The sequence below is a fragment of the Lagenorhynchus albirostris genome, chromosome 20, assembly GCF_949774975.1.
Source record: "Lagenorhynchus albirostris chromosome 20, mLagAlb1.1, whole genome shotgun sequence".
Classification (NCBI taxonomy): Eukaryota; Metazoa; Chordata; class Mammalia; order Artiodactyla; family Delphinidae; genus Lagenorhynchus; species Lagenorhynchus albirostris.
The window spans coordinates 53,367,271-53,391,049 of record NC_083114.1 but is presented as its reverse complement, the minus strand read 5'-3'; the positions used below and the strand labels follow the sequence as shown (position 1 = coordinate 53,391,049).

The 23,779-nt window shown below is 47.9% G+C and overlaps 2 protein-coding genes across 5 annotated transcripts; one reads left to right on the top strand and one right to left on the bottom strand.

Annotated features, from left to right (window-relative positions):
* Positions 1 to 2,630: 2,630 nt before the first annotated feature.
* On the bottom strand, positions 2,631 to 7,632 carry ATP5PD (ATP synthase peripheral stalk subunit d). Its single transcript, XM_060135276.1, has 6 exons — positions 7,485 to 7,632; positions 5,809 to 5,939; positions 5,428 to 5,524; positions 3,276 to 3,347; positions 2,975 to 3,037; positions 2,631 to 2,831 (listed from the first exon to the last, which is right to left on the bottom strand). The coding sequence occupies exons 2-6, from the start codon at positions 5,928 to 5,930 to the stop codon at positions 2,700 to 2,702; spliced, it is 486 nt and encodes a 161-aa protein (XP_059991259.1). The 5' UTR covers positions 5,931 to 5,939; positions 7,485 to 7,632; the 3' UTR covers positions 2,631 to 2,699.
* On the top strand, positions 7,590 to 23,176 carry KCTD2 (potassium channel tetramerization domain containing 2). Of its 4 annotated transcripts, none has more exons than XM_060135247.1 (7): positions 7,590 to 7,859; positions 7,979 to 8,149; positions 9,765 to 9,873; positions 12,450 to 12,541; positions 16,893 to 16,988; positions 19,077 to 19,202; positions 20,326 to 23,176. In XM_060135247.1, the coding sequence occupies exons 1-7, from the start codon at positions 7,605 to 7,607 to the stop codon at positions 20,353 to 20,355; spliced, it is 879 nt and encodes a 292-aa protein (XP_059991230.1). In that variant the 5' UTR covers positions 7,590 to 7,604; the 3' UTR covers positions 20,356 to 23,176. The 4 variants fall into 4 exon arrangements, 2 of the variants coding, with proteins under 2 accessions (XP_059991230.1, XP_059991229.1); XR_009537698.1 differs by adding an exon at positions 17,591 to 18,725 and having other exon boundaries at positions 7,623 to 8,149; positions 20,326 to 20,339; XR_009537699.1 differs by adding an exon at positions 17,456 to 18,725 and having other exon boundaries at positions 7,623 to 8,149; positions 20,326 to 20,339.
* The last annotated feature ends 603 nt before the right edge of the window (positions 23,177 to 23,779 follow it).

Here is a 23,779-nt window from a genome sequence, read left to right as displayed (position 1 = left end):
TAATGTATCCTTCTTTAACTTTTTCTTTGGCCACGCCTCTGCTTGTGGGATCTTAGTTCCCCCACCAGGGACTGAACCCAGCCCAGCAGTGAAAGCACCAAGTCCTAACCACTGCACCACCAGGGAATTGCCTTTTATTTTTTAAAGGATAGACAGCTTGTAGTTGGATTTTAGCTGACCCAGTTTGAATTACTGTCTTCTAATAGGGGTCTTTACTGATCCATAATCATCCTAAGTATGTTTGGTTCTGTATTTATGCTACTTACGTTTTTGCTGATTTCTTTAACTTGTGCCATATAGGATGTACTTTTCTCTCTTGTGACTTGAAAAGCATAATCCTATTTTACTAGTGATAATTTTTAATGTAAAATCAATGCATGCTCAATGCAAAAACTTCAAATGATTCAGGATATAAAACTAAAAAGTGCCCCAATCCTTCCTAAATGCCTTGGACTGAGAGCACGTTGTCAGTTTTTCACTGTCGTTTCTTCCTGTGAGTCTTCCAAAGGCTCTCCCTCAAGTGCTAGGGACCCCTCCCTTTATGTTACAAAACTTTCATAGGACTCATGTTGCTTCTTCCCTTGAACACACGTTCTAACCACACTCCAAAAGCAAACTCAATGGCTTTTTCTAAGATTCCCATGTTTTCACTTGTCTGAATCCCTGTATCTTCAGCTGGATGGCTGGGTGCCAGTTCAATGATTCACAGCCTGGGGGGAGGGAGCGAAGGGTACTCGTTTTGTGCATTGAAGTCCATCTGGCAGAACTACTGCTGAACATCAGATTATGTTACGACTAAAGCAGCTCTAAGTGGAACATGCCTTGCTCCTCAATTACAGTTTACCTTCGGCCTAGCCCCTGCCCTACAAATTAGAGGTGATAGTGCCCCAGGCTTCCTCTGCTTATGTCCTTTAAGACTACATTAGTTTTTTGAGCGTTATCAGCAACTGTTGATCTTCTCCAGTAAATTCTGGAATCTCTGGCAGAAGTGTCACAAAATTATTGGCCTGTGCACATTACCCTTCCCCTGGTAGGTTTTTTTTTTTTGGTCTTCATTGCTGCGCCTGGGCTTTCTCTAGTTATGGTGAGCGGGGGCTACTCTTTGTTGCGGTGCGCAGGCGGTGGCTTCCCTTGTTGCGGAGCACGGGCTCTAGGCGTGCGGGCTCAGTAGTTATGGCTCGCGGGCCCTAGAGCGCAGACTCAGTAGTTGTAGCGCACGGGCTTTGTTGCTCCGCGGCATGTGGGATCTTCCGGGACCAGGGCTCAAACCCGTGTCCCCTGCATTGGCAGGCGGATTCCTAACCACCTAGCCACCAAGGAAGCCCCTCGGTAGGTTTTTCCTACAGGATTTAAGCCATATCAAGCCATGTCAAGCCAGATGCCTTTGCTTAGATCACTTTCTTACCAAGAAACTTCCCAGGTTACCTCATTTAATTCTCATTACAATCGTGATGTTTGTAAATGAGAAAAGGAAAGTCCCGAGATGGTAAACGATTAGTCTAGAACCAGCAACTAAATGGCCAAGGGCAGACATAAGCAATAGGCATACCAGGTCCTCTGACTTCAAGGGCAATAGAACTTTTCCCACCACCTCATCTTTTTTTTTTTTTTTTTTTTTGCGGTACGCGGGCCTCTCACTGTTGTGGCCTCTCCCGTTGCGGAGCACAGCCTCCGGACACGCAGGCTCAGCGGCCATGGCTCACGGGCCCAGCTGCTCCGCGGCCATGGCTCACGGGCCCAGCTGCTCCGCGGCATGTGGGATCTTCCCGGACTGGGGCACGAACCCGTGTCCCCTGCATCGGCAGGCAGACTCCCAACCACTGTGCCACCAGGGAAGCCCCCACCACCTCATCTTACTTTAAACCACCTACACTTCCTGGCATTGCTCAGGAGTCCTGCTAACTACAATCAATACGAGGATCTTTTTTTTTTTTTTTTTTTTTTTGCGGTACACGGGCCTTTCACTGTTGTGGCCTCTCCCGTTGCGGAGCACAGGCTCCTGACGCGAAGGCTCAGCGGCCATGGCTCACGGGCCCAGCCGCTCCGCGGCATGTGGGATCTTCCCGGACCGGGGCACGAACCCGTGTCCCCTGCATCGGCAGGCGGACTCTCAACCACTGCGCCACCAGGGAAGCCCTAGGATCTTTTTTAATGAAACAATGGAATTAAAATAATTTCCTACGTTCATATACAAAGCTATAACAGGTTTTAACTTTGTGACAAAATTTCTTTTCATACCACATTTAAACTGAAGAGCTGAAGCACAGAAAAGTAGATCCCTGCTGCTACTCGCCCTGCTGTTACATCTGCATGTGACTTACTCATGGACACATAGAAGGAAGCACTCCCTAGGAATCAATGGTTTGAAAGCAAAGAGAAAGTTCAAGGCAATCAGTAGATAATGATTCCTCTTTACCATATTCCAGTGAAAAACACTGTCATCGACCCTACTGTTATTTGTTAAGATTTCAGCAGCCCTGGGGGCTCAGCAACTGGCTCCTACAGGCCCTCACCATTAGGCAACAGCACACACCTATAGGCACACCTTTCCATTTTAACAAAAACTCCGCTCCCAGTGAGGTAACTCCAGAGTTTAACTATCTCAACCGCAAAGGAGCAGACACAGACAGCACTATATAATTATTTTTAATGTCCAGAGTTTATAATTCAAGGGCCAGAGCTTTCTCCCAGACTCAAGTTTATAATTGCTCAATTGGCTGGTGAGGCCAGTAGGGATACTTCTTCTTATCTAATTTGGTGTCTGGGAAGACTTCATTCAAGTCCTCAATGGTCATCTGATCAAATGGAATGATGTTCTTCATCTTCTCCAGCTAGAAAAAGACGGGAACTGTGTTAAGATAAATAGGGCTGCAGAGATGCAAAAAAGAATCCAAGGCAGGTTACCCCCACTAGGTGAAAGATGTGTGGCCGTGAAAGAGAGGAAATATAAGCAAAGGCCTAGGCTCATCCTCACCTCTTTCTTGTATTCCTCAATCCTGGTCTTAGAGAGAGACAAAAACTCAGCACAAATTTTCACCTTTGAAGAGAAGGGAGAAATTCTGTTTACAGAAACGTCATCATACAGTATGTACTCCTCTGCTGGTTTCTTTCACTCACATAATTATTCTGAGGTTCATCCATGTTACTGCGTTTATTAATAGTTCATTCCTTTTTATTGATCCTTTAAAGTCACTCCACCTTAACCTTACTAGGAAGAAACAGAACTGTCAGGAATTAAGAGAATTTTAGAATAAGTAAGAGCCTCCAATACTTACATCTTTTTCTTCTTCAGCATCCACCTGGGCAGTATATTTATCCTCCGGCACAGGAACCTTCAGGGCATTAAACTACAAAACAGTGACAGTGCGTTGTCGTTAATATAACCAAGAGCCCCCCAAAAGGGCTCAAAGCTGCTAATCGTAATAGAGCGTATAAAAACACATTCTCCGTTCAGGGAGGAAACCAGCATGCATCTAGGGCGTCGTAGTGGAAAGAGTACTAGACTACCAATGGAAGCTCAAGGTTCTTCTCTGCCCCATCACTAACTAACTGGAGACCTTGGACAATTCTTTATTACAGTGAGCTTCAGTGTCTTCACCTGATAAAGAGAGTTGGACTTGATGACCTCAAAGAACCCTGCAGTTCTAAAGAAATTCTGATTTTTTTTTTTTAAGAATTCTGCATTTTATTGCACTCAAATAACATTGAACAGAAGACGTTTACATTATTTTTAGAAAATCCATTGATGTTGCCCAGCTTGGCATATGTTTGTAAAAGACAAGGCTCATTCACTGACATACTTGGAATTGGAAAGTATTTGAAGTTGACCACAGCATAATGAATCCTCAGTGTCCAGAGTTCTAGAGATGATTATATACAAAAATCCAGAAAAATTTACTTTACACATTTATCAGTTCTATGTCACTCCTAAGTTTCCCTAAAAACATATGGCTTTATAAAGAGTAGTGTTCTAGGATTTCCCTGGTGGCGCAGTGGTTAAGAATCCGCCTGCCAATGCAGGGGACACGGATTCAATCCCTGGTCCGGAAAGATCCCATATGCCATGGAGCAACTAAGCCCGTGCGCCACAACTACTGAGCCTGCGCTCTAGAGCCCATGAGCCACAACTACTGAGCCCGCATGCCACAACTACTAAAGCCTGCATGCCTAGAGCCCTTGCTCCGCAACAAGAGAAGCCACCGCAGTGAGAAGCCTGCGCACCGCAATGAAGAGTAGCCCCCGCTTGCCGCGACTAGAGGAAGCCCGCGCGCAGCAGCAGAGACCCAACACGGCCAAAGAAACGTAGTGTTCTATAATTCACAATAGAAAGTAAGAGCTTTATTAGATGTTGAGTAGCAACTCTGTATTACCCAGATCACAGGTTTAGAAAATTATTGTTTTTTTTCTAATGCATTACTTTGGGTTTCACTACACTATGGTTCAGCATTAATTACTACAGTGTAACAACGCTCTCCAATGATAAATATATAAAATCTCTTTGATTTTCATCTTTTTTAAAAATTTATTTATTATTATTATTTTTTTTGGCTGCACCACACGGCATGCAGGATCTTACTTCCCTGACCAGGGATTGAACCTGTGCCCCCTGCAGTGGAAGTACAAAGTCCGAACCACTGGACCGCCAGGGAAGTCCCCTGATTTCTCTTTTAAAAGAAACCGTAGTGGACTGGCGTAAGTCATGTTTGCATAATGGAGATGGAGGAGATGGTCTCCTTAGAAGACAGCTTTACAAAGTCCGAACCACTGGACCGCCAGGGAAGTCCCCTGATTTCTCTTTTAAAAGAAACCGTAGTGGACTGGCCTAAGTCATGTTTGCATAATGGAGATGGAGGAGATGGTCTCCTTAGAAGACAGCTTAGTGTTGTGGCCCCAGCACTTAGCACTGCACCTGGCACAGAGTGGGCTCTCAATAAGCAACTGTTGAATCAACAAACTACAGATGTTGAAATTTAACATCAGAAGAGGATAGGTGAGCAAGAGATCACAGCTCCAAGGGACATTAAAAAAGACAGCAGAGAAAAGAGGAAAACAGTAAAAGGATAGAAAAATAATGTTACGTTTGTTCTAAAAGGAGACAGGTGGGGAGCTAAGAAGGAACTCAGAGTTGGCCAGAAACATCCAACTCAAGAGCCCTCTGGCTCCCAGGTTAAGGCTCTGCCATACTGTTTCCTTGGATAAGAAACCAGCTGAATGAAGAGACCCTGAAGTCTCTGCACCTATTTACCATTTAAATCTATCATCACAAGACCTCTGGCCACACCCATCTCTCCTGAGCCTCCTTTGGATTCTGGGTGTTAATTCCACCCCTCTTTCCTCCCTGTCATCCTGCATGTGTAACTGTCCACCGTCCTGCTCCCCAAGCAGGACGTGTTACAAGACCAGAACTTTAGTTGCCTGAAGTCTCACCTTCTTCTCAAAGTCATCCACCAAGCCAGCCTTTGCCACACTGGCCTTGTAGTAAGCCCAGTCGATGGCAGGTGGCTTCTCAGGCAGAGCGGCCAACCTGATCACGTAGAAAAGCAAAAGTTAAGATTGTTCCATGAGCAACAAAAAATTCACACAGCAATCTCCCTGTTCCTTATTCCTATGGCCTGGGGCTATCATCACACTCTTCCCTTGGAGGGAGATCAAAGGAATGCAAAAAAAATTACTTGTATTTGGAAAATGCATGGATTTCTTTATACTTTCTGCCGGAAGAACATCAAAAATTCATGTGTAATTCCAAAGCACATTTTGTTTCCACATTAAGTGACAGGTTAAGAGGCTCCCTCTCAGCAAGGTACTGACCTGGAGGTGAGGATCTCATTCCAGGATTTCAGGGAGTTAGCAACAGCCTTCTGGTTGGGGGGTATGATCTCCCCAAAAGCTACCCAGTCAATGGCTTTTAGAGCAAGTTTCCGTCCAGCCATCTGGAGAGCCTAGAAAATAAAACTGGTCAGATCAAAACAGGACTCTTGGAGAGGATCGTCTGAAGGGCATCTTAGAAACATTCAGGTATTTCAGAAATAGCTCAGCATCATATGAGTGGGTATATCTGTCAACTAAAGGAATTAGGATTACTAAATCAGAAAGAGGACAATTTACCTTTTCAAATTCAAGGTGTGCAACCTGGCATATAAATATATTCTCTCCCCACTAGATGGTCCTCCCCCTATTCCCCAATTCCTAACCTATCAAAGCCCAGTTCTCTAGTGTTTGCACTCCATGTACCTTTGGAAATACTGGTAATGCAACAGTCATGCATTACATAAAATAATTTAAATGCATTTCCACTCAGTTTGCGTTTTATTCACTGATTCTCCAGTGCATAGAACCTGACACATACCCCCATTTCAACAAGGCTTAGTTAAATAGGGCAGACTCTCGACCAAAATTTCCTCACCTGAAAAATGGGGATAATAGCCCTGCTTACCTAAGAAGCCTGTTAAAAATATCAGAGGTAATTGTGCACATCAATTTGCTCTACAATCTTATACAAACTTAAGGGGCTCTCTACCCGCTCCCTGTCAGATTAGTAATACACCTGCACCTTCCTATTCATGTCTGATGATCCCCTGCAGTGTTAGCACAAACCCTGAGTATACTGGCAATATGCTTAAAAAAGGTATTCAATACATGTGTGAATGTGAGATAAGATGGAAAGTGATTACAGCCATTTTTTTTTAAACCAGGATAGAATATGGGAAAATAGTCAACTTAAACTAAATAAGATCAATGTCAAACATTAGGAAAAAGACTGAAATGTCAAAGGTCTTTACAAGTTATGGGCTGGATCACAAGGAAGATGGAAGAAATCTTCCCCAGGATCTCAAGACACGTGTCCAACACCTGCCGCTTCCTTTCACTCTCAGGATAGCTTATGTTTCCTGGAGTGGAGGTGAGGGGCATCTCTTTAAATACACCAGAGAAATAAGTGCCCTTACAGAGACTTTTCCAAGCACAGAAGATAGGCTTCATAAATGGATTGCTGTCTCTTATTTACTGCTGAATCCCCAGCGCCTAGAACAGATCTTGCACAGGAGGTGCTCAGTGAATATTTGCTGAATCGGTAAATGAACCCTGCACTTGAGAAGCTCTGAAAGCTCCACACGCTCGAATGCTGAAACCTTCAGGAGGGAAGGGCACAGCCCTCCAGCCTGCTGGGTGTCACTCAGCAAGCTAAAACGATCTCCCGGCAACGTTTCCGCAGCCTCCAAACCGGACTACTTAAGTCGGCCGGGCTGGACGAGACAAGGTTAGTGGAAGTGCCTAAGACGCGGCGGGGTCACAGACTGGCCCCTGCGACCTCGCGCTCGGGGGAGGGGAAAGGAAGGGAGCGCGGAGCAGCATCTACAGCCGGGACACTGCCAGCAGGGCAACCGCAGGGCCCGGCGTCCTCGGCGACAAGGGTCGGGCCGAGGTTTGCAGGCGGCAGAGCAGAGGAACCCCCTGGGGTCGGACCTAACGCCCCAAACCTCACTCACCTTCACCGACCCCAGCGGCCCACAGTCCACAACACCAAGCAACGGAAGTGGGTCACCGGAAATCCTCCCCTCAGCCAGCCCCAAAGCCAAGGGGGCGGGCCCTATTTCTCAGGTCAGCCAATGGTGATGGGGGCTGGTTCCGGAAGTCCCGTCCCCGAAGGCGGGCGCCTAGCCTCTACTGCCAGGGTCCCCGGGAGCTGGTTGGGGGCGCTCCCGTCCCTCTCCGCCGGCCCCTCCCCCGCCGATGGGCCGGCCCGGCTCTCCCTGCCAAGAGATGGGCCGGCCCGGCGGCGCGCGGGCAGCGGCGGCGGCGGTGGCGGCCCAAGATGGCGGAGCTGCAACTGGACCCGGCGATGGCGGGGCTGGGAGGGGGTGGCGGGAGTGGGCTGGGCGACGGTGGCGGCCCGGGTCGCGGGCCCCCCAGCCCTCGCCCCGCTGGCCCCACGCCCCGCGGGCACGGCCGCCAGCCCACCGCCGCCGCGCAGCCGCTGGAGCCGGGTCCCGGACCGCCCGAGCGGGCAGGGGGCGGTGGAGCCGCCCGCTGGGTCCGGCTGAACGTGGGCGGCACCTACTTCGTGACCACCAGGCAGACCCTAGGCCGGGAGCCCAAGTCTTTTCTCTGCCGCCTCTGCTGCCAGGAGGACCCGGAGCTGGACTCAGACAAGGTGTGCCCCGCCCTCGGGCGCGCCCCCGGCCTTCAGACCCCCTCGTTCCTCCTAGGCTTGTCCCCCGATTCCTGCAACACGCTTCTCACTGGCGGGCATCTCGGGCCGGGACCCCTTCCTCCTCCTATTTCCCCGCCAGGCTAACCCCCGGGGCTATTCTCCCCCATCCTCAGGCGCACGCGGGCTTTCTCTCTGACGCCACCCTTCGTTCTCAGCGGCTCCTTCCCCATACTGTGCCCACCTTCACCCACGAGAACCCATTCCACACCCCTTCTCCGTATTCCTCTCTGCACCTCTCATCCCAGCCCCTCAGGTCTGCATGAGTTTTCCCCTGGCTCCTCGTCAGCCCCTCACCGCCTGTGCCAGATGCATCCAGAACTGGGTCAGGGTGAGCTAAGGCATCTTTGTAGCTTTCTCAGACTTCCTCTCGGACCCCTCTGCCAAGTTGGGTGAAAGCCTGGGTCTGATGATGGCTTCGACAGCTGCAGGAAGTGCTTCTCATGATATCACACTTCTTTCCTGTGGTCCTGGTCCCTGAGCTCCTGTCTGGTAACTGTCATTGTTTTAGGTCGATATTTGAGATCAGATACGTTCGTTGGAAAGAGGTTGTCATTTGCCAGTGCAAACCTAAGCTGACCCGTTAAGACCAGGGAAAATGAAACCCAGAGAGTGCTGTTGGGCAAGTTGCATGGCTGCTAACCAGAGAGTTGAGAGGTGACAAGGCGCCTAACCCGTTTTCAGTTTGAGCTGTTGTCTGAGTTGTTTTTTTAACTTTACACGTTCATCTTTTAGTTTCCGACTTAAAAGCATTGATCATTGCTTACAGCGCCTTGTATCCCATAGAGCACTTAGCTGTTACCTTGCAACAGAGCTAGAGTTGGGTAAACATTGGTTGATTTCATTTATTCATCTCCTGCCTCTCCTGTAATAAATCTCAGATTGAAGGAAACCTGTCCTGCCCTTACTTTAAAGAGTTTCCAAAACCTTGCTTATTCTAAAGGAATTATTTGATCTACCCCAAATTGTCCTTGTTGCAGTAGAAGCCAGTTTCTTCTTGTTCCCTTTACTGTAAAGATGAGTAGGATTAAAACTGCTCAGAGCCAAGTCCTGGCTGTGCCAAGCTTCCTGTGGGCACAGATCTGGAGTGTGTGAGTTACAGCTGCCAATGCAGACTCCCACGGTTGTTGGCCCTGAGTTCTGGAGCATTGCCAACTGAACAGAGGTTTCCTTAGAATTAGGAATGTGATTGAGGCACAATAGAGAAGTCAGAATGTCCATCTCAAGCAAAAATTTAGATCATGCAACTATGGCATTTTCTTCCTCGGTTTCTTTATAACAAGTATCCCAAAGGAAGAATGTTGGTAATTGCGTCAGAGTAAAAATTTTAGAAGTTCAGGTTAATGCCTAGATGATGACTATGACTGTACATCTGTAACACCCTCCCTGAAATGATCTTGAAGTACAAGATACACAAAGCTAGGCTTCTTGCCAATAGTTTGTGATAAATATCTAGCAAAACTTGGCCTCTCACTCGTGCATTGTGACAGAGAGCTGGAAACCCTGCCCTGACTTAGCCTGAAAGCTCCACAGTGATACCCTTATGTTTGGTTGACAGGACGAGACAGGGGCCTATCTGATTGACAGGGACCCTACCTACTTTGGTCCTATCCTGAACTACCTCCGCCATGGGAAGCTCATCATTACGAAGGAGTTGGCAGAAGAAGGTAAGAATGATGTTTGCATTGGGCGTTTTCAAAGTTCAGGTTAAATCTTTAAAGCTGTTTCACAGATTTGAAATTTTTTTTCCCCACAGATTTTATTTTATTTTATTTTATTTTTTTCTGGCCGCGCCGTGCGGCCTGTGGGATCTTAGTTCCCCAACCAGGGATTGAACCCGTGCCCCCTGAATTGGGAGCGAGAAGTCATTCCACTGGACCGCCAGGGAAGTCCCGAGATTTGAATTTTGAGGTTTTCATCAAACTCACGTGCAGTAGATAGTGTAGGAAAGCTTTACGAAAATAAATAGGGAGCCTCCAATTACCTGGTCTCGTCCGAGAGGGTCTTGAAGGAGCCCCTTTCGGTTCGCTTCAGCCTCCTTCGGGAGAAGGAAGCTACGTAGCTCAGCTTTGGAGATAGCTTTGGAGTTTTTTCTGAACCTGCAGAATTGTCAGGACCCCTTTTTACATTTACTTATTGCTAGCCGTGAATGTCCACAGCCTGAAGCAACAAATCTCTGACATTTAGCTATTCGTACTTTCAATTTTAGTTTGAACTTGCAGCTGTAAAAGAAATAATAATAAAGGCTTGGCCTCATTTCTTTTAAGACTGGTCTCATGCTTCCTTGTAAATTTTTGCATCTGACCTAATTCATTCTCCAGCCCGTTGTCAGGTGCATCGTTATTTGACTCATCTTTTTGGTTTGTAGAGCATTTGGACCGTAAGTGGGTCTAGACATCTTTCTAAAAGGCTGTCTTGGGGGTGGGATAGGGAGGGTGGGAGGGAGACGCAAGAGGGAGGAGATATGGGGATATATTTATATGTATAGCTGATTCACGGTTATAAAGCAGAAACTAACACACCATTGTAAAGCAATTATACTCCAATAAAGATGTTAAAAAAAAATAAAAATAAAAAATAAAAGGCTATCTTGGTCTCACTGAGGCATTCCGTTGAAGACTGGGGCCTGCCCCTAGAGCCAGGGCACCCTGACCTCGGAGCTTTAGCTCTGCGTGAGAAAGCTGTAATGGCCGTGCTAATTAATGAAGCGGCTGCAGAACACTGCTGCTAAAACCAGTCAAGAGGAATCACTCTCCCTTTTTTTCCTCCTTAACATTTCAAACACATACAAAGTAATGGGAATAGTGCAGTAAATTCCACCCAGCATCCAGCTTCAGCAATTACCAACTCATGGGTACTCTTGTTTCTTGAAAAGAGGAATCTGAAGCATCTTTTCTAATGCCTTAAAAAAATTCATTTTGAAATAATTTCAGATTTAGAGAAAAGAACTCCGTTTACCCAGATTCACCAATTTTTAACATTTTTTGGTCGTATTTGCATTACAATACATTCTCTGTTTCCTCCTCCCCGCTCTTTTTCCTCTCCCTCTTCTAGTTTTTATTTCAGAACTATTTGAGACTAGGTTACAGACTTCACCCCTTAATGCTGCAGTGTGTACTTCTCAAGAACAGGACATTCTCTCACATAACCACAATACAGTTATCAAATTCAGGAAACTTAATATTGATGAACACCTTAACTATAGCTTATATTCTAATTTTATCAGTTGTTCCATTAACGGTATTCATAGCAAATTTTATTCCTGGTGCAGGGTCACACATCCCATTTAGTTATCCTGTCTCAGGCCTTTGATATTTTGTTTGTTTTTGTTTTATTTATTTATTTATGGCTGTGTTGGGTCTTCGTTTCTGTGCGAGGGCTTTCTCTAGTTGTGGCGAGCGGGGGCCACTCTTCATCGTGGTGCGCGGGCTTCTCACTGTCGCGGCCTCTCTTGTTCCGGAGCACAGGCTCCAGACGCACAGGCTCCAGACGCGCAGGCTCAGTAGTTGTGGCTCACGGGCCTAGTTGCTCCGCGGCATGTGGGATCCTCCCAGACCGGGTCTCGAACCCGTGTACCCTGCATCGGCAGGCAGATTCTCAACCACTGCGCCACCAGGGAAGCCCAGGCCTTTGATTTTGTTTAGCATGGGATTCTTTTTTTTTGGATTGAACCCAGGGCCTTGGCAGTGAAAGCTGCGAGTCCTAACCACTGGACCGCCAGGGAAGTCCTATGCATGGGATTCTTTCAATGACTGCCTCTTATATTGTTCAAATAATAAGCATCTTGTTAAATTTGGTCCACATAAATTTACACACACACACACGCACACACACACACACACACACACACACACACAAACACACAGACCTTTGGTCATTTTTAGGACAAACTGGGCAGAAATTGCAAGCTCAAGAGTTGTCCAGTGGGACTAGTTCCAGGAACTAAGTGACATATGGTAAAGGTGTCCTGCAGCTCACGGGCAGGTGCAGGGAGAGCAGGGGAAGGTGCCAGGTGGGAAACTGCAGGGGTGAAACGGAGTAAACAGAGCACTGTTGACTCACTGCCATTGGGGAAGAGGTCACGGTGCACACCAAACAGCAAAGAAACGTTTCCCCGGCTGAAGGAGTTAGACTAGACTTGCATTTGAAAGATAGAGTTCTTAGCAAGCTCATGAACTCCAGCCTCTTCCTGCCGTTTTCTGGGGACTTGACACACATCTAACTACAGTTTTGGTCCTTCTAGGTGTGCTGGAGGAAGCGGAGTTTTATAACATTGCGTCTCTCGTGCGACTTGTTAAGGAAAGGATACGGGACAACGAGAACAGAACTTCACAGGTAATGGGTTTTGAGCTCTTAAGGGGAAGATATCCCAAGTGGCTCTCTTTGTCCATGTGTCTGGGTGTGACTTGAAATGGATGATGTGATCTCTGGATGATGGCCAGAGCCCTGCCTTTCCCCGTAGAGCCGGAGGTCTCTGTGCGGAACACCGCCCGTCTGCCAGACAGACAGCGTGTACTCTGCCAGCCTTGTTCAGAACAAGGAAACAGAGGAGAAGAAATCACAAAGTAGACGAAACAGCCCCGTGTCCCCTTAGGAGAGCGGGAGGTTGTGGCCGCTCTCCATTTGGCAGTGGGAGGAGCCACTGCACTTGAGGTTCAAAGCCTGTTCTTTCCGGCGGAGTATCTGTCTCCCTTCATGTCCATGTGGAGGCCAAACAAGGCCTTGCTTCCGCCTGTTGGCTTCTGTTTATTAGGACCAGCCTTCAGCCTGTGGCCGTGTCACATCGAGCTCCTGACAGCCTCCTGAAACCAGTCATGGCATAGAGTTTGCAAGTGGTTTGCGAATCATGCTTCGAAGAAAATAATGTCAAGTTTCTCTTTTTATTATGAAGTCTGGATTTTTATGCTAACCTAGTAGATATGGTAACAAAAATCAAACAGAATTTGCCACATAGTTTGAGAACAGAACGGAAGGCAGTGAGGCACTCTTACCTCATTTCATGTCTCGTCACCCATCATGTGTCCTAAGTAAGTGGCCACAATAGCTTCTGTTAGGCCCTGGGGACCCCAACTGATAGGAGAAGGTCCACGCCTTCAAGAAGCTTAAAGTCTAGCAAGAAACACAAACACTCCCTTTCGTGTATTTAGGCTCTATTTTAAGAGAGTTTAGCTGCAGTAACGGGGCAGAGTTGGACTCCAGCATGACTTGCCTCTTATCCCATCAGATACCGGTGGTGGTCGCTTCCTTGAGATCTAATCTATTGCAATATAGAATTTTCCTTGAAATAAGAAGGCAGTATTTTCCTTTTCAAAAGTAAAAAATAGTTCCTTGCTCTTTCTGTGTAAGACTTCAGATATCAAAATTTTTCTGGCTCTAAATGGAATTATCTGGATGAATAACGGACACCTGTGCTAAAAAATGAACTCTCCTATACATTTCATCTCTAGCACTTTGCAAAGGTAGAAAGGCTTATTCATTTAGTTCTCTTACATCTGCCCAATGGCTGAAAGCCTTCTTTTTAATGTTCAAAGATGAACTTGTATTTGGTTTGCAGATTACCATATGAAATATGATCTAGTGTCACCAGTCTTTCTGCCATCTCATAGTATATTTACATGGCATCTTTCACTATTATAGACACTTAATAGATCAGACGTTCTGAGAATATTGCCTCATCCTCAGTTTTCCACATTCCAAAAAACCCCTTTGATTGCTTAATATAAATATTGATGGTACCATAGAGTATGTCATTTGAAACCATTCGAATCATGGCCCCTGAACACTCAGTTCTTTGCCATTAGCAAATTCCTTGAGAGCATCGTTAGATTTCTGTTTGATGACAGCAGTTAATTAGTTCTCTAGATTCTGAGGCTTGTGGATTTATACCCAGTTGGAAGCTTTTTTATTCTAGGAATGTCAAGACCCTTTTGATGTTAATTGATCTTTCCATCTGTCCTCTTTATTTAGTGGAACTCTGGGCAATGGATTTGATGTTGTTCAATGACGTCCCCTTTTGCATTTGTCCCAAGTGGCTCTAAGGCTGAGTGTGGATTTCCGTGGCTGTCCCTTCAAACACGTTATCTCCTTTAACTTGTCTGCTTTGAAAGGAGACGCACATGGCAGACGATAGGGCGAAGCCCAAGATGTGGGGGACCTACTCTGCCCTTTCTCAGTGACCTCACATCTCTTTTACTGGCTGCCACCATTCTATTACTCTGCCGTCCTTGGTAGTATTTTTTGCTAGGTGATTAATCTTGGTGCATTTGAGAGCACCAGTGGTTTACTTTGGAAGAGAATAAAAAAGAGGCAGCACAGATATCTTAAATACCTGGGACTTTGACAGCTGTGGCCACTCTCAGGTCTTTCGGATGCTCTCCATCTTACAATATAAGACATCTGGTTGTTTCCGAAATGCGTGGCTAGAGTAATTGGAATTGTCAGAAGATTTGTCCTGTATTTTACATGGAAGAAAATTTTTTTTACCTTAGCACCTTGTTTAATGGTAGCTGTACCTCATTTAGAAGGACAAAGTATACAAGAAAGATTATAATGTTGTCAGGCCGATCTGGGCTCAAGTCCCAGCTCTACCTCCAATCCACTTAATCGCTGTACAGCTTGGGCAAGATACTGTGCTCCGAACACCAGTGTCCCATGTGTAGAAGGAAGCCAACACCTGCCTTCCAGGACTGCAGTGAAGACTAGATGAGAAGGGTGTCACACTCGGGGCTTGTAGCACTCGGTGATCAGTAGCTGCTTTTATTTTTCCAGTATTCCCCAAGTTGTTCTAAAATGAATTTTCTAGGTAGCTGAAGCCAGCTTGTCCTTTTGAAAAAGTGTTAAGTTTTCATCATTCTTAAGGGAACAGCCCATATTTCCTTAAAATCCGATTGAACATAACTGACCCCTCTCTCCATGACCAGGAGTCATTGTTGTGAACCTGGGTTGCTGTTTGTGCCTTATGCCCTCTGGGATGGGCAGTGAGTGTGCAGCTTTGCACCCAACACTGAATGGTCCCAGATTGCTAAATACCGAGTCCTCCTGTGCGCCTGTAATTGTCCTTCTGGGAACTGGAACTTCCATCTGGCGAGCTTGCCTCCCTGCAGCCACCCTGGCTCTCTCGTGACTGGCGTCTCGTCCCCCATGGGCCAGATCACAAGTGTCAGTGAAGTGCAGGGGCCTTAGTGCTGCGGCCGTGGGGCATCGATTTGAGTTGCTCTGCCTTTTGGCTTTCGGTTCTAACTTACGTTCTAGAGAGTTGAGTCTGGCCAGCAAATGGCCTTTCTCTGAATCTTTGACACCAACTGGGTGACCAACAGTTCAATCCTGTCCTTACCCTGACCACCCAGAGTCAGCGTCAGACTCCACGGGTCTCAGATGCCAGTCATAAGTCTGGGTCCCCAGCCGCCTGCACTCTGTCTGACTTGGTGACAAATTCAGGGGCTCCCACAATGCCCCCTTCACGTTCAGTAATTTACTAGACTGACTCGTGGAATTCAGGAAATGCTCTACTTACTATAGTTTATTATGAAGGATACAAATGAACAGCCAGATGGAGAGATTCATGGGGTGAAGTCCTAAAGGGTCCTGAGCACAGGAGCCTCTGTCCCCGTGTAGTCAGCACGTGCCAGGCCCCAGCTGCGCAACACACGGTTGTGTTTGCCAACCTGGAAGCTCCGTGAACCCCATCGCTTTTTTCAGGACGTTCCGTTTGGTAGGGAAGGTTGATTATATCATTGGCCTTCGGTAATTGAACTCAATCTCTAGCCCCTCCCCCTTCCCCCAGGGTCACAGGATGGGGCTGAAAGTTCTAATCCTCAAACTCCCTCAGTCTTTCTGGTGACCAGCTCATTAGCATACAAAAGACAGTCCCCCCATTTATTTATTTATTTGTTTGTTTGTTTTGGTTGCAGCATGAGGGATCTTTTAGTTGCGGCATGCGGACTCCTAGTTGTGGCATGTATGTGGGATCTAGTTCCCCGACCAGAGATCGAACCCGGGCCCCCTACATTGGGAGCGAGGAGTCTTACCCACTGGACCACAAGGGAAGTCCCCAAAAGACACTTCTGTCACTCGAGTTTCCAAAGGTTTTAGGAGGTCTGTGCAAGGAACCAGGAACAAAGACCAAATATTTTTTTATTGTACACATGTCTATAGCAGGAATGTTACCATGTAACACTGAAACACTTCCAGGTAGCTTCAGCAGAGGGTAGAATAGCTTGAACATGTGTATATTATGGCGTCCCTATTTAATGTATTATTCCCATATATAAGGTATCATCTGGATAAACCAAGATATGGTCTGCATTTTCAGCATGTATGTCAGCTATAGTGACTGAAGAAGAAAATGTGACTTTCTTGTCCAGAGCAGTTTTACTCTTATTTTCTACTTTGGGAAATAGATGAAGTCTTCAGTTTATCAGCATATGGTCACTCACATGATTCATCCCTCCAGAGTTCAGGATTATTTTATTTTATTCATGTTCTTGGACCCCTTATTTTCTTCTTGGGTAAGTTTTTATTGAAAAACTACAATGCTGCTTGCAAAGGGGATAGTGGGTGGCCGCCAAGAAAAAAATTCCAAGCAAACTCCTTTCCAATCTTTATTTTTTGGAGAGTCTCACCGAGGCAGCTGCAAACTGCTGTGCCCTTGAAACCGGTCCTCAAAGTCTGTGTGTGGTTGTCACAGGGCCCCGTGAAGCACGTGTACAGAGTCCTGCAGTGCCAAGAAGAGGAGCTCACGCAGATGGTGTCCACTATGTCTGATGGTTGGAAATTCGAACAGGTAATGTTTCTTTCGTGGGAGCAGCCCTATATCTCAGTCTCGGAGCCAGTCACCGTCTGTAGCCAGTTAATCACCCTGGGAGTCGGGTGGGGGCCAGGTGTGATCCTGTTCCAAAACGGAGAAAGAGCCGCTCCACGTGGACTCTTTGCGTGGTAGGACGTGATGAGTTGGGGAGAGCTGAGGGTAGGCTTGTGTCTCCCAGCTTCATATCCAGAGTTTCCGCGTGGTTCTGCCCAAAGAGAGCCAGCCAGTTTGTTTAGGCTTGAAAGTGCCTCTCTGGGCTTTTTTCCCTCAGAGGGATTCCTTTCAAAAGTGCTGTGTTTATAAAGCAGAAACTAACACACCATTGTAAAGCAATTATACTCCAATAAAGATGTTAAATAAAAAAGTGCTTTGTTGACACATTCTAGAATAAGTAGCTAAAGAAGACTAGGGTTTAGCAACAACCCTCCCTTTGCTTATCCCAGGGTCAGATCTTCATCATTCCGAGTATGTGCGCCATCCACCATGCACGGCGTGGTGAACAGCTGTGATGTGAAGGGATCAGACATCAAGGAGGATGGCGAGGTCCTTTCCATTCGCTCTGGGTTTCTCTTCTTTAGCTTTGTGCTTGTGACCTGACTGAGGCATCAAAAGTGTCTGAGAGCCAGGATTTTACTGCTTTCTTCCACTAGATGGCAGAATTGTTCATCTGTTGTCTTCAAGGGAGGCTGAGCATGAACAGAATGACTGTGTTATAAATTCAATGAATCATGCCTGTTTTTAGGTAGAGTGTAAGAGGTCAGCTGAACTGTCACCATAAGCTTACCTTCTTAAATAACAGTTACTCTCTGTGTTAACAGTATTATGTTATAGATCAAACACACAGGTGTCTCTGTCTTCAGAACCAATACTGGATGATTCCTCACACTCAGCTCCACTGCAGAATCAGTGCTACCTGTATGTGGCAGCCTAGTTCTTGTTCAGGTATTCTTCAAAATGTCACCATACTTCCACTCCAGAAGTATTTTTTCCCTGGTATAAAGTTTCAAAGACAAAGGATATTATAACAACTTTTTTTTTAATAAAAAATTATTTATTTATTTTTGGCTGCATTGGATCTTCATTGCTGCACTCGGGCTTTCTTAGTTTCGGCGAGCGGGGGCTACTCTTCGTTGTGGCTCGCAGGCTCTAGAGCTCAGGCTCAGTAGTTGTGGCGCACGGGCTTAGTTGCTCCGCGGCACATGGGATCTTCCCGGACCAGGGATTGAACCTGTGTCCCCTGCCTTGGAAGGTGGATCCTTAACCACCGTGCCACCAGGGAAGTCCCTATAACAACTTTTTAAAACTATTCTTTGTGAAACTAATGAATAATTTATCCTGTTTTTCTCATCTTATTGATGTGCTGTGGGAGGACCAAGTCTGCTCCCTTTGACTCCATTACACGGAGGAGGAAGTTAAGGCCCAGGAAGGCTGAGGTGTCCACAGCCCGGTCATACAGCAAGTCAGCCATGGTCTCCCGACTTGAGGCCTTGCGGACTTGCCAGGATGACCACACCCTCGGGCTCAGCTTCTCCCTCTCTGCATCCGTATTTCCTCTTTAGACTAGAGCCTGAGTTCAATTCACCAAAAAGGTTAGAAGTTCCAGCAGCATTTGGCTTGAGCAGCTCTTCAGTGACTCTCGCGTGGTGCTTTCCAGAGCCTCCCGAGCTCCGGTCTCCTGTCTAGGACTTCTGCTTAAAGATGAGCCAGCTCTGTGTAGGTGTTTTGGCTGAAGCAAGTGTCCGTTTTCATTCACAGAAGCATTCTACTTCCCCTCAATGTTTGCTAGAAGGAATAATGTGACCGTATCAATCCTGGCTGCTGCCTTTGGCACTGGTTCAAGTGCTTGGGTGAGGGGACAGTGGCAGAACTCACACTTTTCTTTGGGGAAGGCTGGTGCACAGCTGGGATCCAGTTATCCCCTGGGGCCTTGATAGACCCAGAGAATTCTTCCTCCTTTGAGCAGCAAAACAACAAAAGTTCAGTGAGGAGGAGGGTTTGATTTGTGTGCCACTTAAATATTTTAAGATCACTATTTGTATGTTCACCATATTCTTGTTTTATCAGCTAATCAGCATCGGATCTTCCTATAACTATGGAAATGAGGATCAGGCAGAATTCCTCTGTGTTGTCTCCAGAGAATTAAATAATTCTACCAATGGCATTGTCATTGAGCCGAGCGAGAAGGCAAAGGTAAGTTCCTTCACCCGGCTTTCGTCTCTGACCCTTTGCTCTCAGCCCCTGCGCAGGCCTTGCCTGAACTGTTGCTCACAGGTTCTTCCCTTTCCTTCTCAAGCCAGCTTTGCATTTCCCCTTCATTTTGGCCTTTTGACTGTTGTAATTTATTTTTCTTTCTTGGCTGTGTTGGGTCTTTGTTGCTGCACGCAGGCTTTCTCTAGTCGCGGCGAGCGGGGGCTACTCTTCGTTGCAGTGTGCGGGCTTCTCACTGTCGTGGCTTCTCTTGTTGCAGAGCACGGGCTCTAGGCGCACGGGCTTCAGTAGTTGTGGCTCGCGGGCCCTAGAGCGCAGGCTCAGTAGTTGTAGCGCACGGGCTTAGTTGCTCCGTGGCATGTGGGATCTTCCCAGACCAGGGAACGAACCTGTGTCCCCTGCATTGGCAGGCGGATTCTTATCCACTGCGCCACCAGGGGAGCCCCTGACTGTTGTAAATTAAATCAGGACTTTTGGAGCAGTGACAGAGGCTTTTAGTTAGGACATGTGAACCAAAATAGGGTAGTCTTTTCCCAGCCTCTGTCAAATCAATGAAAAAGCTTATGGCCATTAATTACTATAAGGTGAGAATTCTGAAACTCAAAATTGGAAAGTATTTTACCTTTATATTTTGAAACTGTTCTCTCTCTCTCTCTTTCTCTGCCATCTCAAGAGAAAAGGTGTTTGGTTACCTTTGTGATTCCCCCCGCCCCCTGACGCCCTGAAGTTACTGGAAAATAGTTGCACACTGTTATCTTTTTTCCTCCACTGTGCCCCCTCGTACACAGACACACATACATGCTTCTAAATCATCAGTATGTGGTGAGCCCGGACCGTGTCCTTTCTCACAGGGGAAGTGGTCCAACAACACGTAAACTTAGGCCTGGCCGTGTTCAGCAAAAGTCTTTTACAACTGCAGTGCTTCAGGGGCGGTTGCCTGGCTTCCTGGGGTAACAGCGATTGTCGTGCTGCTCCGTGGGGTCCAGTGGAGAGCGGCTCTGGGGCTCTTTCTCTTCCCTTGGCGGTCCGGTAAGCAACCACCGCCCAAAAGCAGTCTGCATCCAGCCTCCAAGCCTCAGCCCTCTTCCCCACCTTCCCCTTCCAGATTCTTCAGGAGAGAGGATCTCGGATGTAAAGTCCGGAGTCCTAACCGACGAGAGAGCAACCCAGCAGAGCACCTCTGTGAAGTTAAATCTTGCTCCTGTACAGTAACCGAGCTACTGCAAAGCAAAGCTGAGCCTGGCCCCCCGGTGGAGAAGTGTTCTGGTCAAAACCAAAGGAACCCCAGCCCCACCCACAGGAACCGGAAGACAGAGGCCGCTTCCGGCTGCAGAATACCTTTTCAGTACCTGCTTCTGTTTTCTTAGCCAATGTTACAACAAATCTTTATGAGAGCAGCTGGGCCGGGTTCTCAGCTGGAGCTGATCTAGGGCTAGGGGGAGGGGAAGAGGAAGGCCTAGGTCTTTGCACATATGCTGTGCTTCAAGGAAGCTGGAGCAAAGGAAGAGGTTTTTCCCTGCGCCGTGCCATGTTTCCACCTGAGTGGGCCACGTCGGACATTAGCAGCCGCTTTGTAACACCATCTTTCCCGGCCCATGCACCCCCAAATAACGCAGCAGTTGCAAAGGGTTCTAGCTTCAGGTTGTTGAACTGAGGTTTGGATAGAGTTGCCAGAGTACCCCACATTCCTATGAACAAAGCCTCTTGGAGGAGGGGGAGGATAGGATGTCCTTGGTGGTGGTTGGAGACTGGGGATCGCAGCTCTGGATTCGGGGCACCCAGCTGCTACCATGTTCAGCTTTGCGTCATTTGTCTCCAGCAGCCTGGACCCCCCAGATAGCTTGCTTTCTCCCCAAGAAGAGGTTTGAGGCAGGCGGCACCTGCGCCAAATCAGACAGACAGGCGCTTTAGGTAGTTGATGTAACTGCTTCTGCAGCCTTTTCTTGCCCTCCATTGGCCCATCTTCCTTCCCTGACTTTTTAAACTGGGGCTGAGGGTAAAGGGACTTTGGACCCTCGATGGCTTGGGGTGGGGCCGGCTGTTTTCTTTGAAAATTGCCAAATGTGTTATATTGTCGTATCCAAAAGTGGTATCATTTTTGTGATCGTCTCTTGGAAATGCCTTGACCAAAAGTGCGATATTTGTGTCTCTTCTTGGTTTCTGACCTCGGCGGCGTCAGTGAGCCCCACCCCCCACCATCCCCCATAGTGTGTGTGGGTTTGCTGGGCAGTCTGAGGACTCCCCCATCTCTGACCTAGCCCTCACCACCACTTCTTTCTGTGGAGTGCCAACGCGTCGAGGATCAAACGCTGTTGGACCCAGAGGAGGAAAGCCCTCCTTTGGGCTGTGCCCTCGGAGCTGGTAACTGGACTCTCTAAGCTTTTGAGTCTCGATGAGCAGTCGTGGAACGCAAAGGGACCAGAGAATCCTGACTTTGCCCCGGGTGACTTTCTTAGGGTGGCAGATGGTCTGGAGGAGGGGGAGGTGCCCGTGGGGAATGCTCCATCCATAAGAGCCCCTCAAGCCCATGGCTCCTGGGCGCCTTGAAAGCTGAGGTTCTCTCTGCTCCACAGCTCAGCTGCTTACTGCGTGGGTCTGGGGTCATGGTGTTTTGGAAATGACTATCGACTAAGCCAAATGTCTTCCGAGCCTGTGACCTGCCCCTGCCCAGGTGGCCTAACCCTTCTCCAGGATTCGCACGTTGCCCTCATGTGTCTGTGTAGAGTAGGGTAGAGGTGTGTATCCAGGGCGTCTGCTGACACGCCATGTCTGCGCACCAACGTGAACGTGCCCGTCGGCACCTCGGAAGTCTGGCCCGAGCCCAGGATTTTTACAGTTGTAAAACGTTAGAGGAATTTCTACCTACAATAAAAACAGTCACCCCTTCAGAAAGGTGACAGATGTCCATCCTGTCATCTTTCAGGGAATAAAAAGATTTTGAGTGAGTCAAGGAAAAGCTGCCCTGAGTAGCACAGAGCGATGGGCGAGGTGCTGTTTGGCCGATCTGAGTAAGAACCGTCGGACTGAAAGGAGGGAAAGCAGCTGCATGTGGGGCCTCGCGGCCAATCAGGTTTGCTTTCTGGGGCTCACCTGATGGTCAGCCTCTGGTCCCAAGCCAGCAAGGAGGAGCGAGGAGGCGCGGGCCAGCACCTCAGGATGCACTGTTTCTTTCATCATGCTTCTCAGAGGTCCACCGTGGAGCCTGCGGAAAGACTGCTGAGCCCCTTGCTAAGTGATCTGAGGAACTAGAGGGCTGCCTTTCGCCAAGCTTCCCTCCTCCTGGCAACCCCATGACAATTTCAGTTGTTCCAATGCTCCAGGAATCTGAGAGTGATTCGTTTCTTAAGGTTTCTGGAAAAGTGTTTTACCCAAACCCTCTATGAACCTAGTTGGTGTTTTTTTCTTGAAAGCCTTCTCCCTCCGGGGGAGTAACTTCAGGCAGAGGTCTGGCCATGGGCTGGGGGGTATCACATGACCAGTGACCCACACTCTCCAGCTGCCCAGGGCTGCCACGTGGGGAGTGTCTCCCTGCTTCCTTCCCTGCCCAGGTCCGAGGCCGTGGGTGATGCAGGCCAGACCCAGGGAGCAGCCTGGCGTCTCCTGAGTGATGACCCCGAAGCCCGCTTCCATCTTCTCCTCAGAACCTGCTCTTTTTTGGCAGTGAGGCAGGGCCCAACCTCCTCTAGAGTAACTTAGTTTCTGCACAATTTTAACTGATCTCAGGGGTGTCCGTGAGGTGCAGAGGAGGAAGGGACAGAGATGCTGAGGGAGTAGGGCTGAGAAGTCACCCACACCCTCCAGCATGGCCTTTGAGCCAGGCCTTAGGGACCATGCCTGTCACTTGTGGGTGCCCTTTGTTACCATGTGTGTGTTTGAATAAAGTCTGAAATGCTGTGACCCCTTTTTTTTTTCTCTCTGGTCAATAAAGACATGAAACAGACTTCTGAATCTTGAAACCTTTGGTGTATGTTTTCCGATACTGCGAGCTCCTGGGTTCCTGCTGTCAGTCACTATTGGTGATTGTCATGCTGTCCTCGGGATGAATTTCACTGCACCTTTTTCTAGCAGGGCTTCTTACAAAGCCCTGATTTCTCCTGCTGCTAAAACTGCCTGAGGGGGTGTTGGGCCTTCTTCCTCCTGGCTTTCATTTGACTGCATCTGAAAGGACCCAGAGAGCGCCCAGAAACAGAAGGAGGGGACAGATGGGCTTCCCACCAGAGAGCCGGAAAGAGACAGGGGGCGGGCATGAGGTGGTTTTCAAGGGAAAAAAGTCTTCCTGGAAGAGAATAAGGGACGGGGTGCCCATTTTCTCTGCAAGGAAGAGGAGGGGTAAGAAACGTGAGGTGAGAATCGAGTCACCAGCACGTCAAGTATTGATCCCTAAGGCATCAGGCGGGGTGTGGGATCCTCAAAAGGCGTTAGGTCGTCCCTCCTATGGGGCGCTTACAGCTGGGGAGGTGGTGTGTACACAGAAAGGTACTGAGCAAGGTGTGTGGCCGTAACAGCTCCGACGGGAGACCACAGCCGTCGTCGACAGGTGGTGGAGAAAGGAGAGGGCC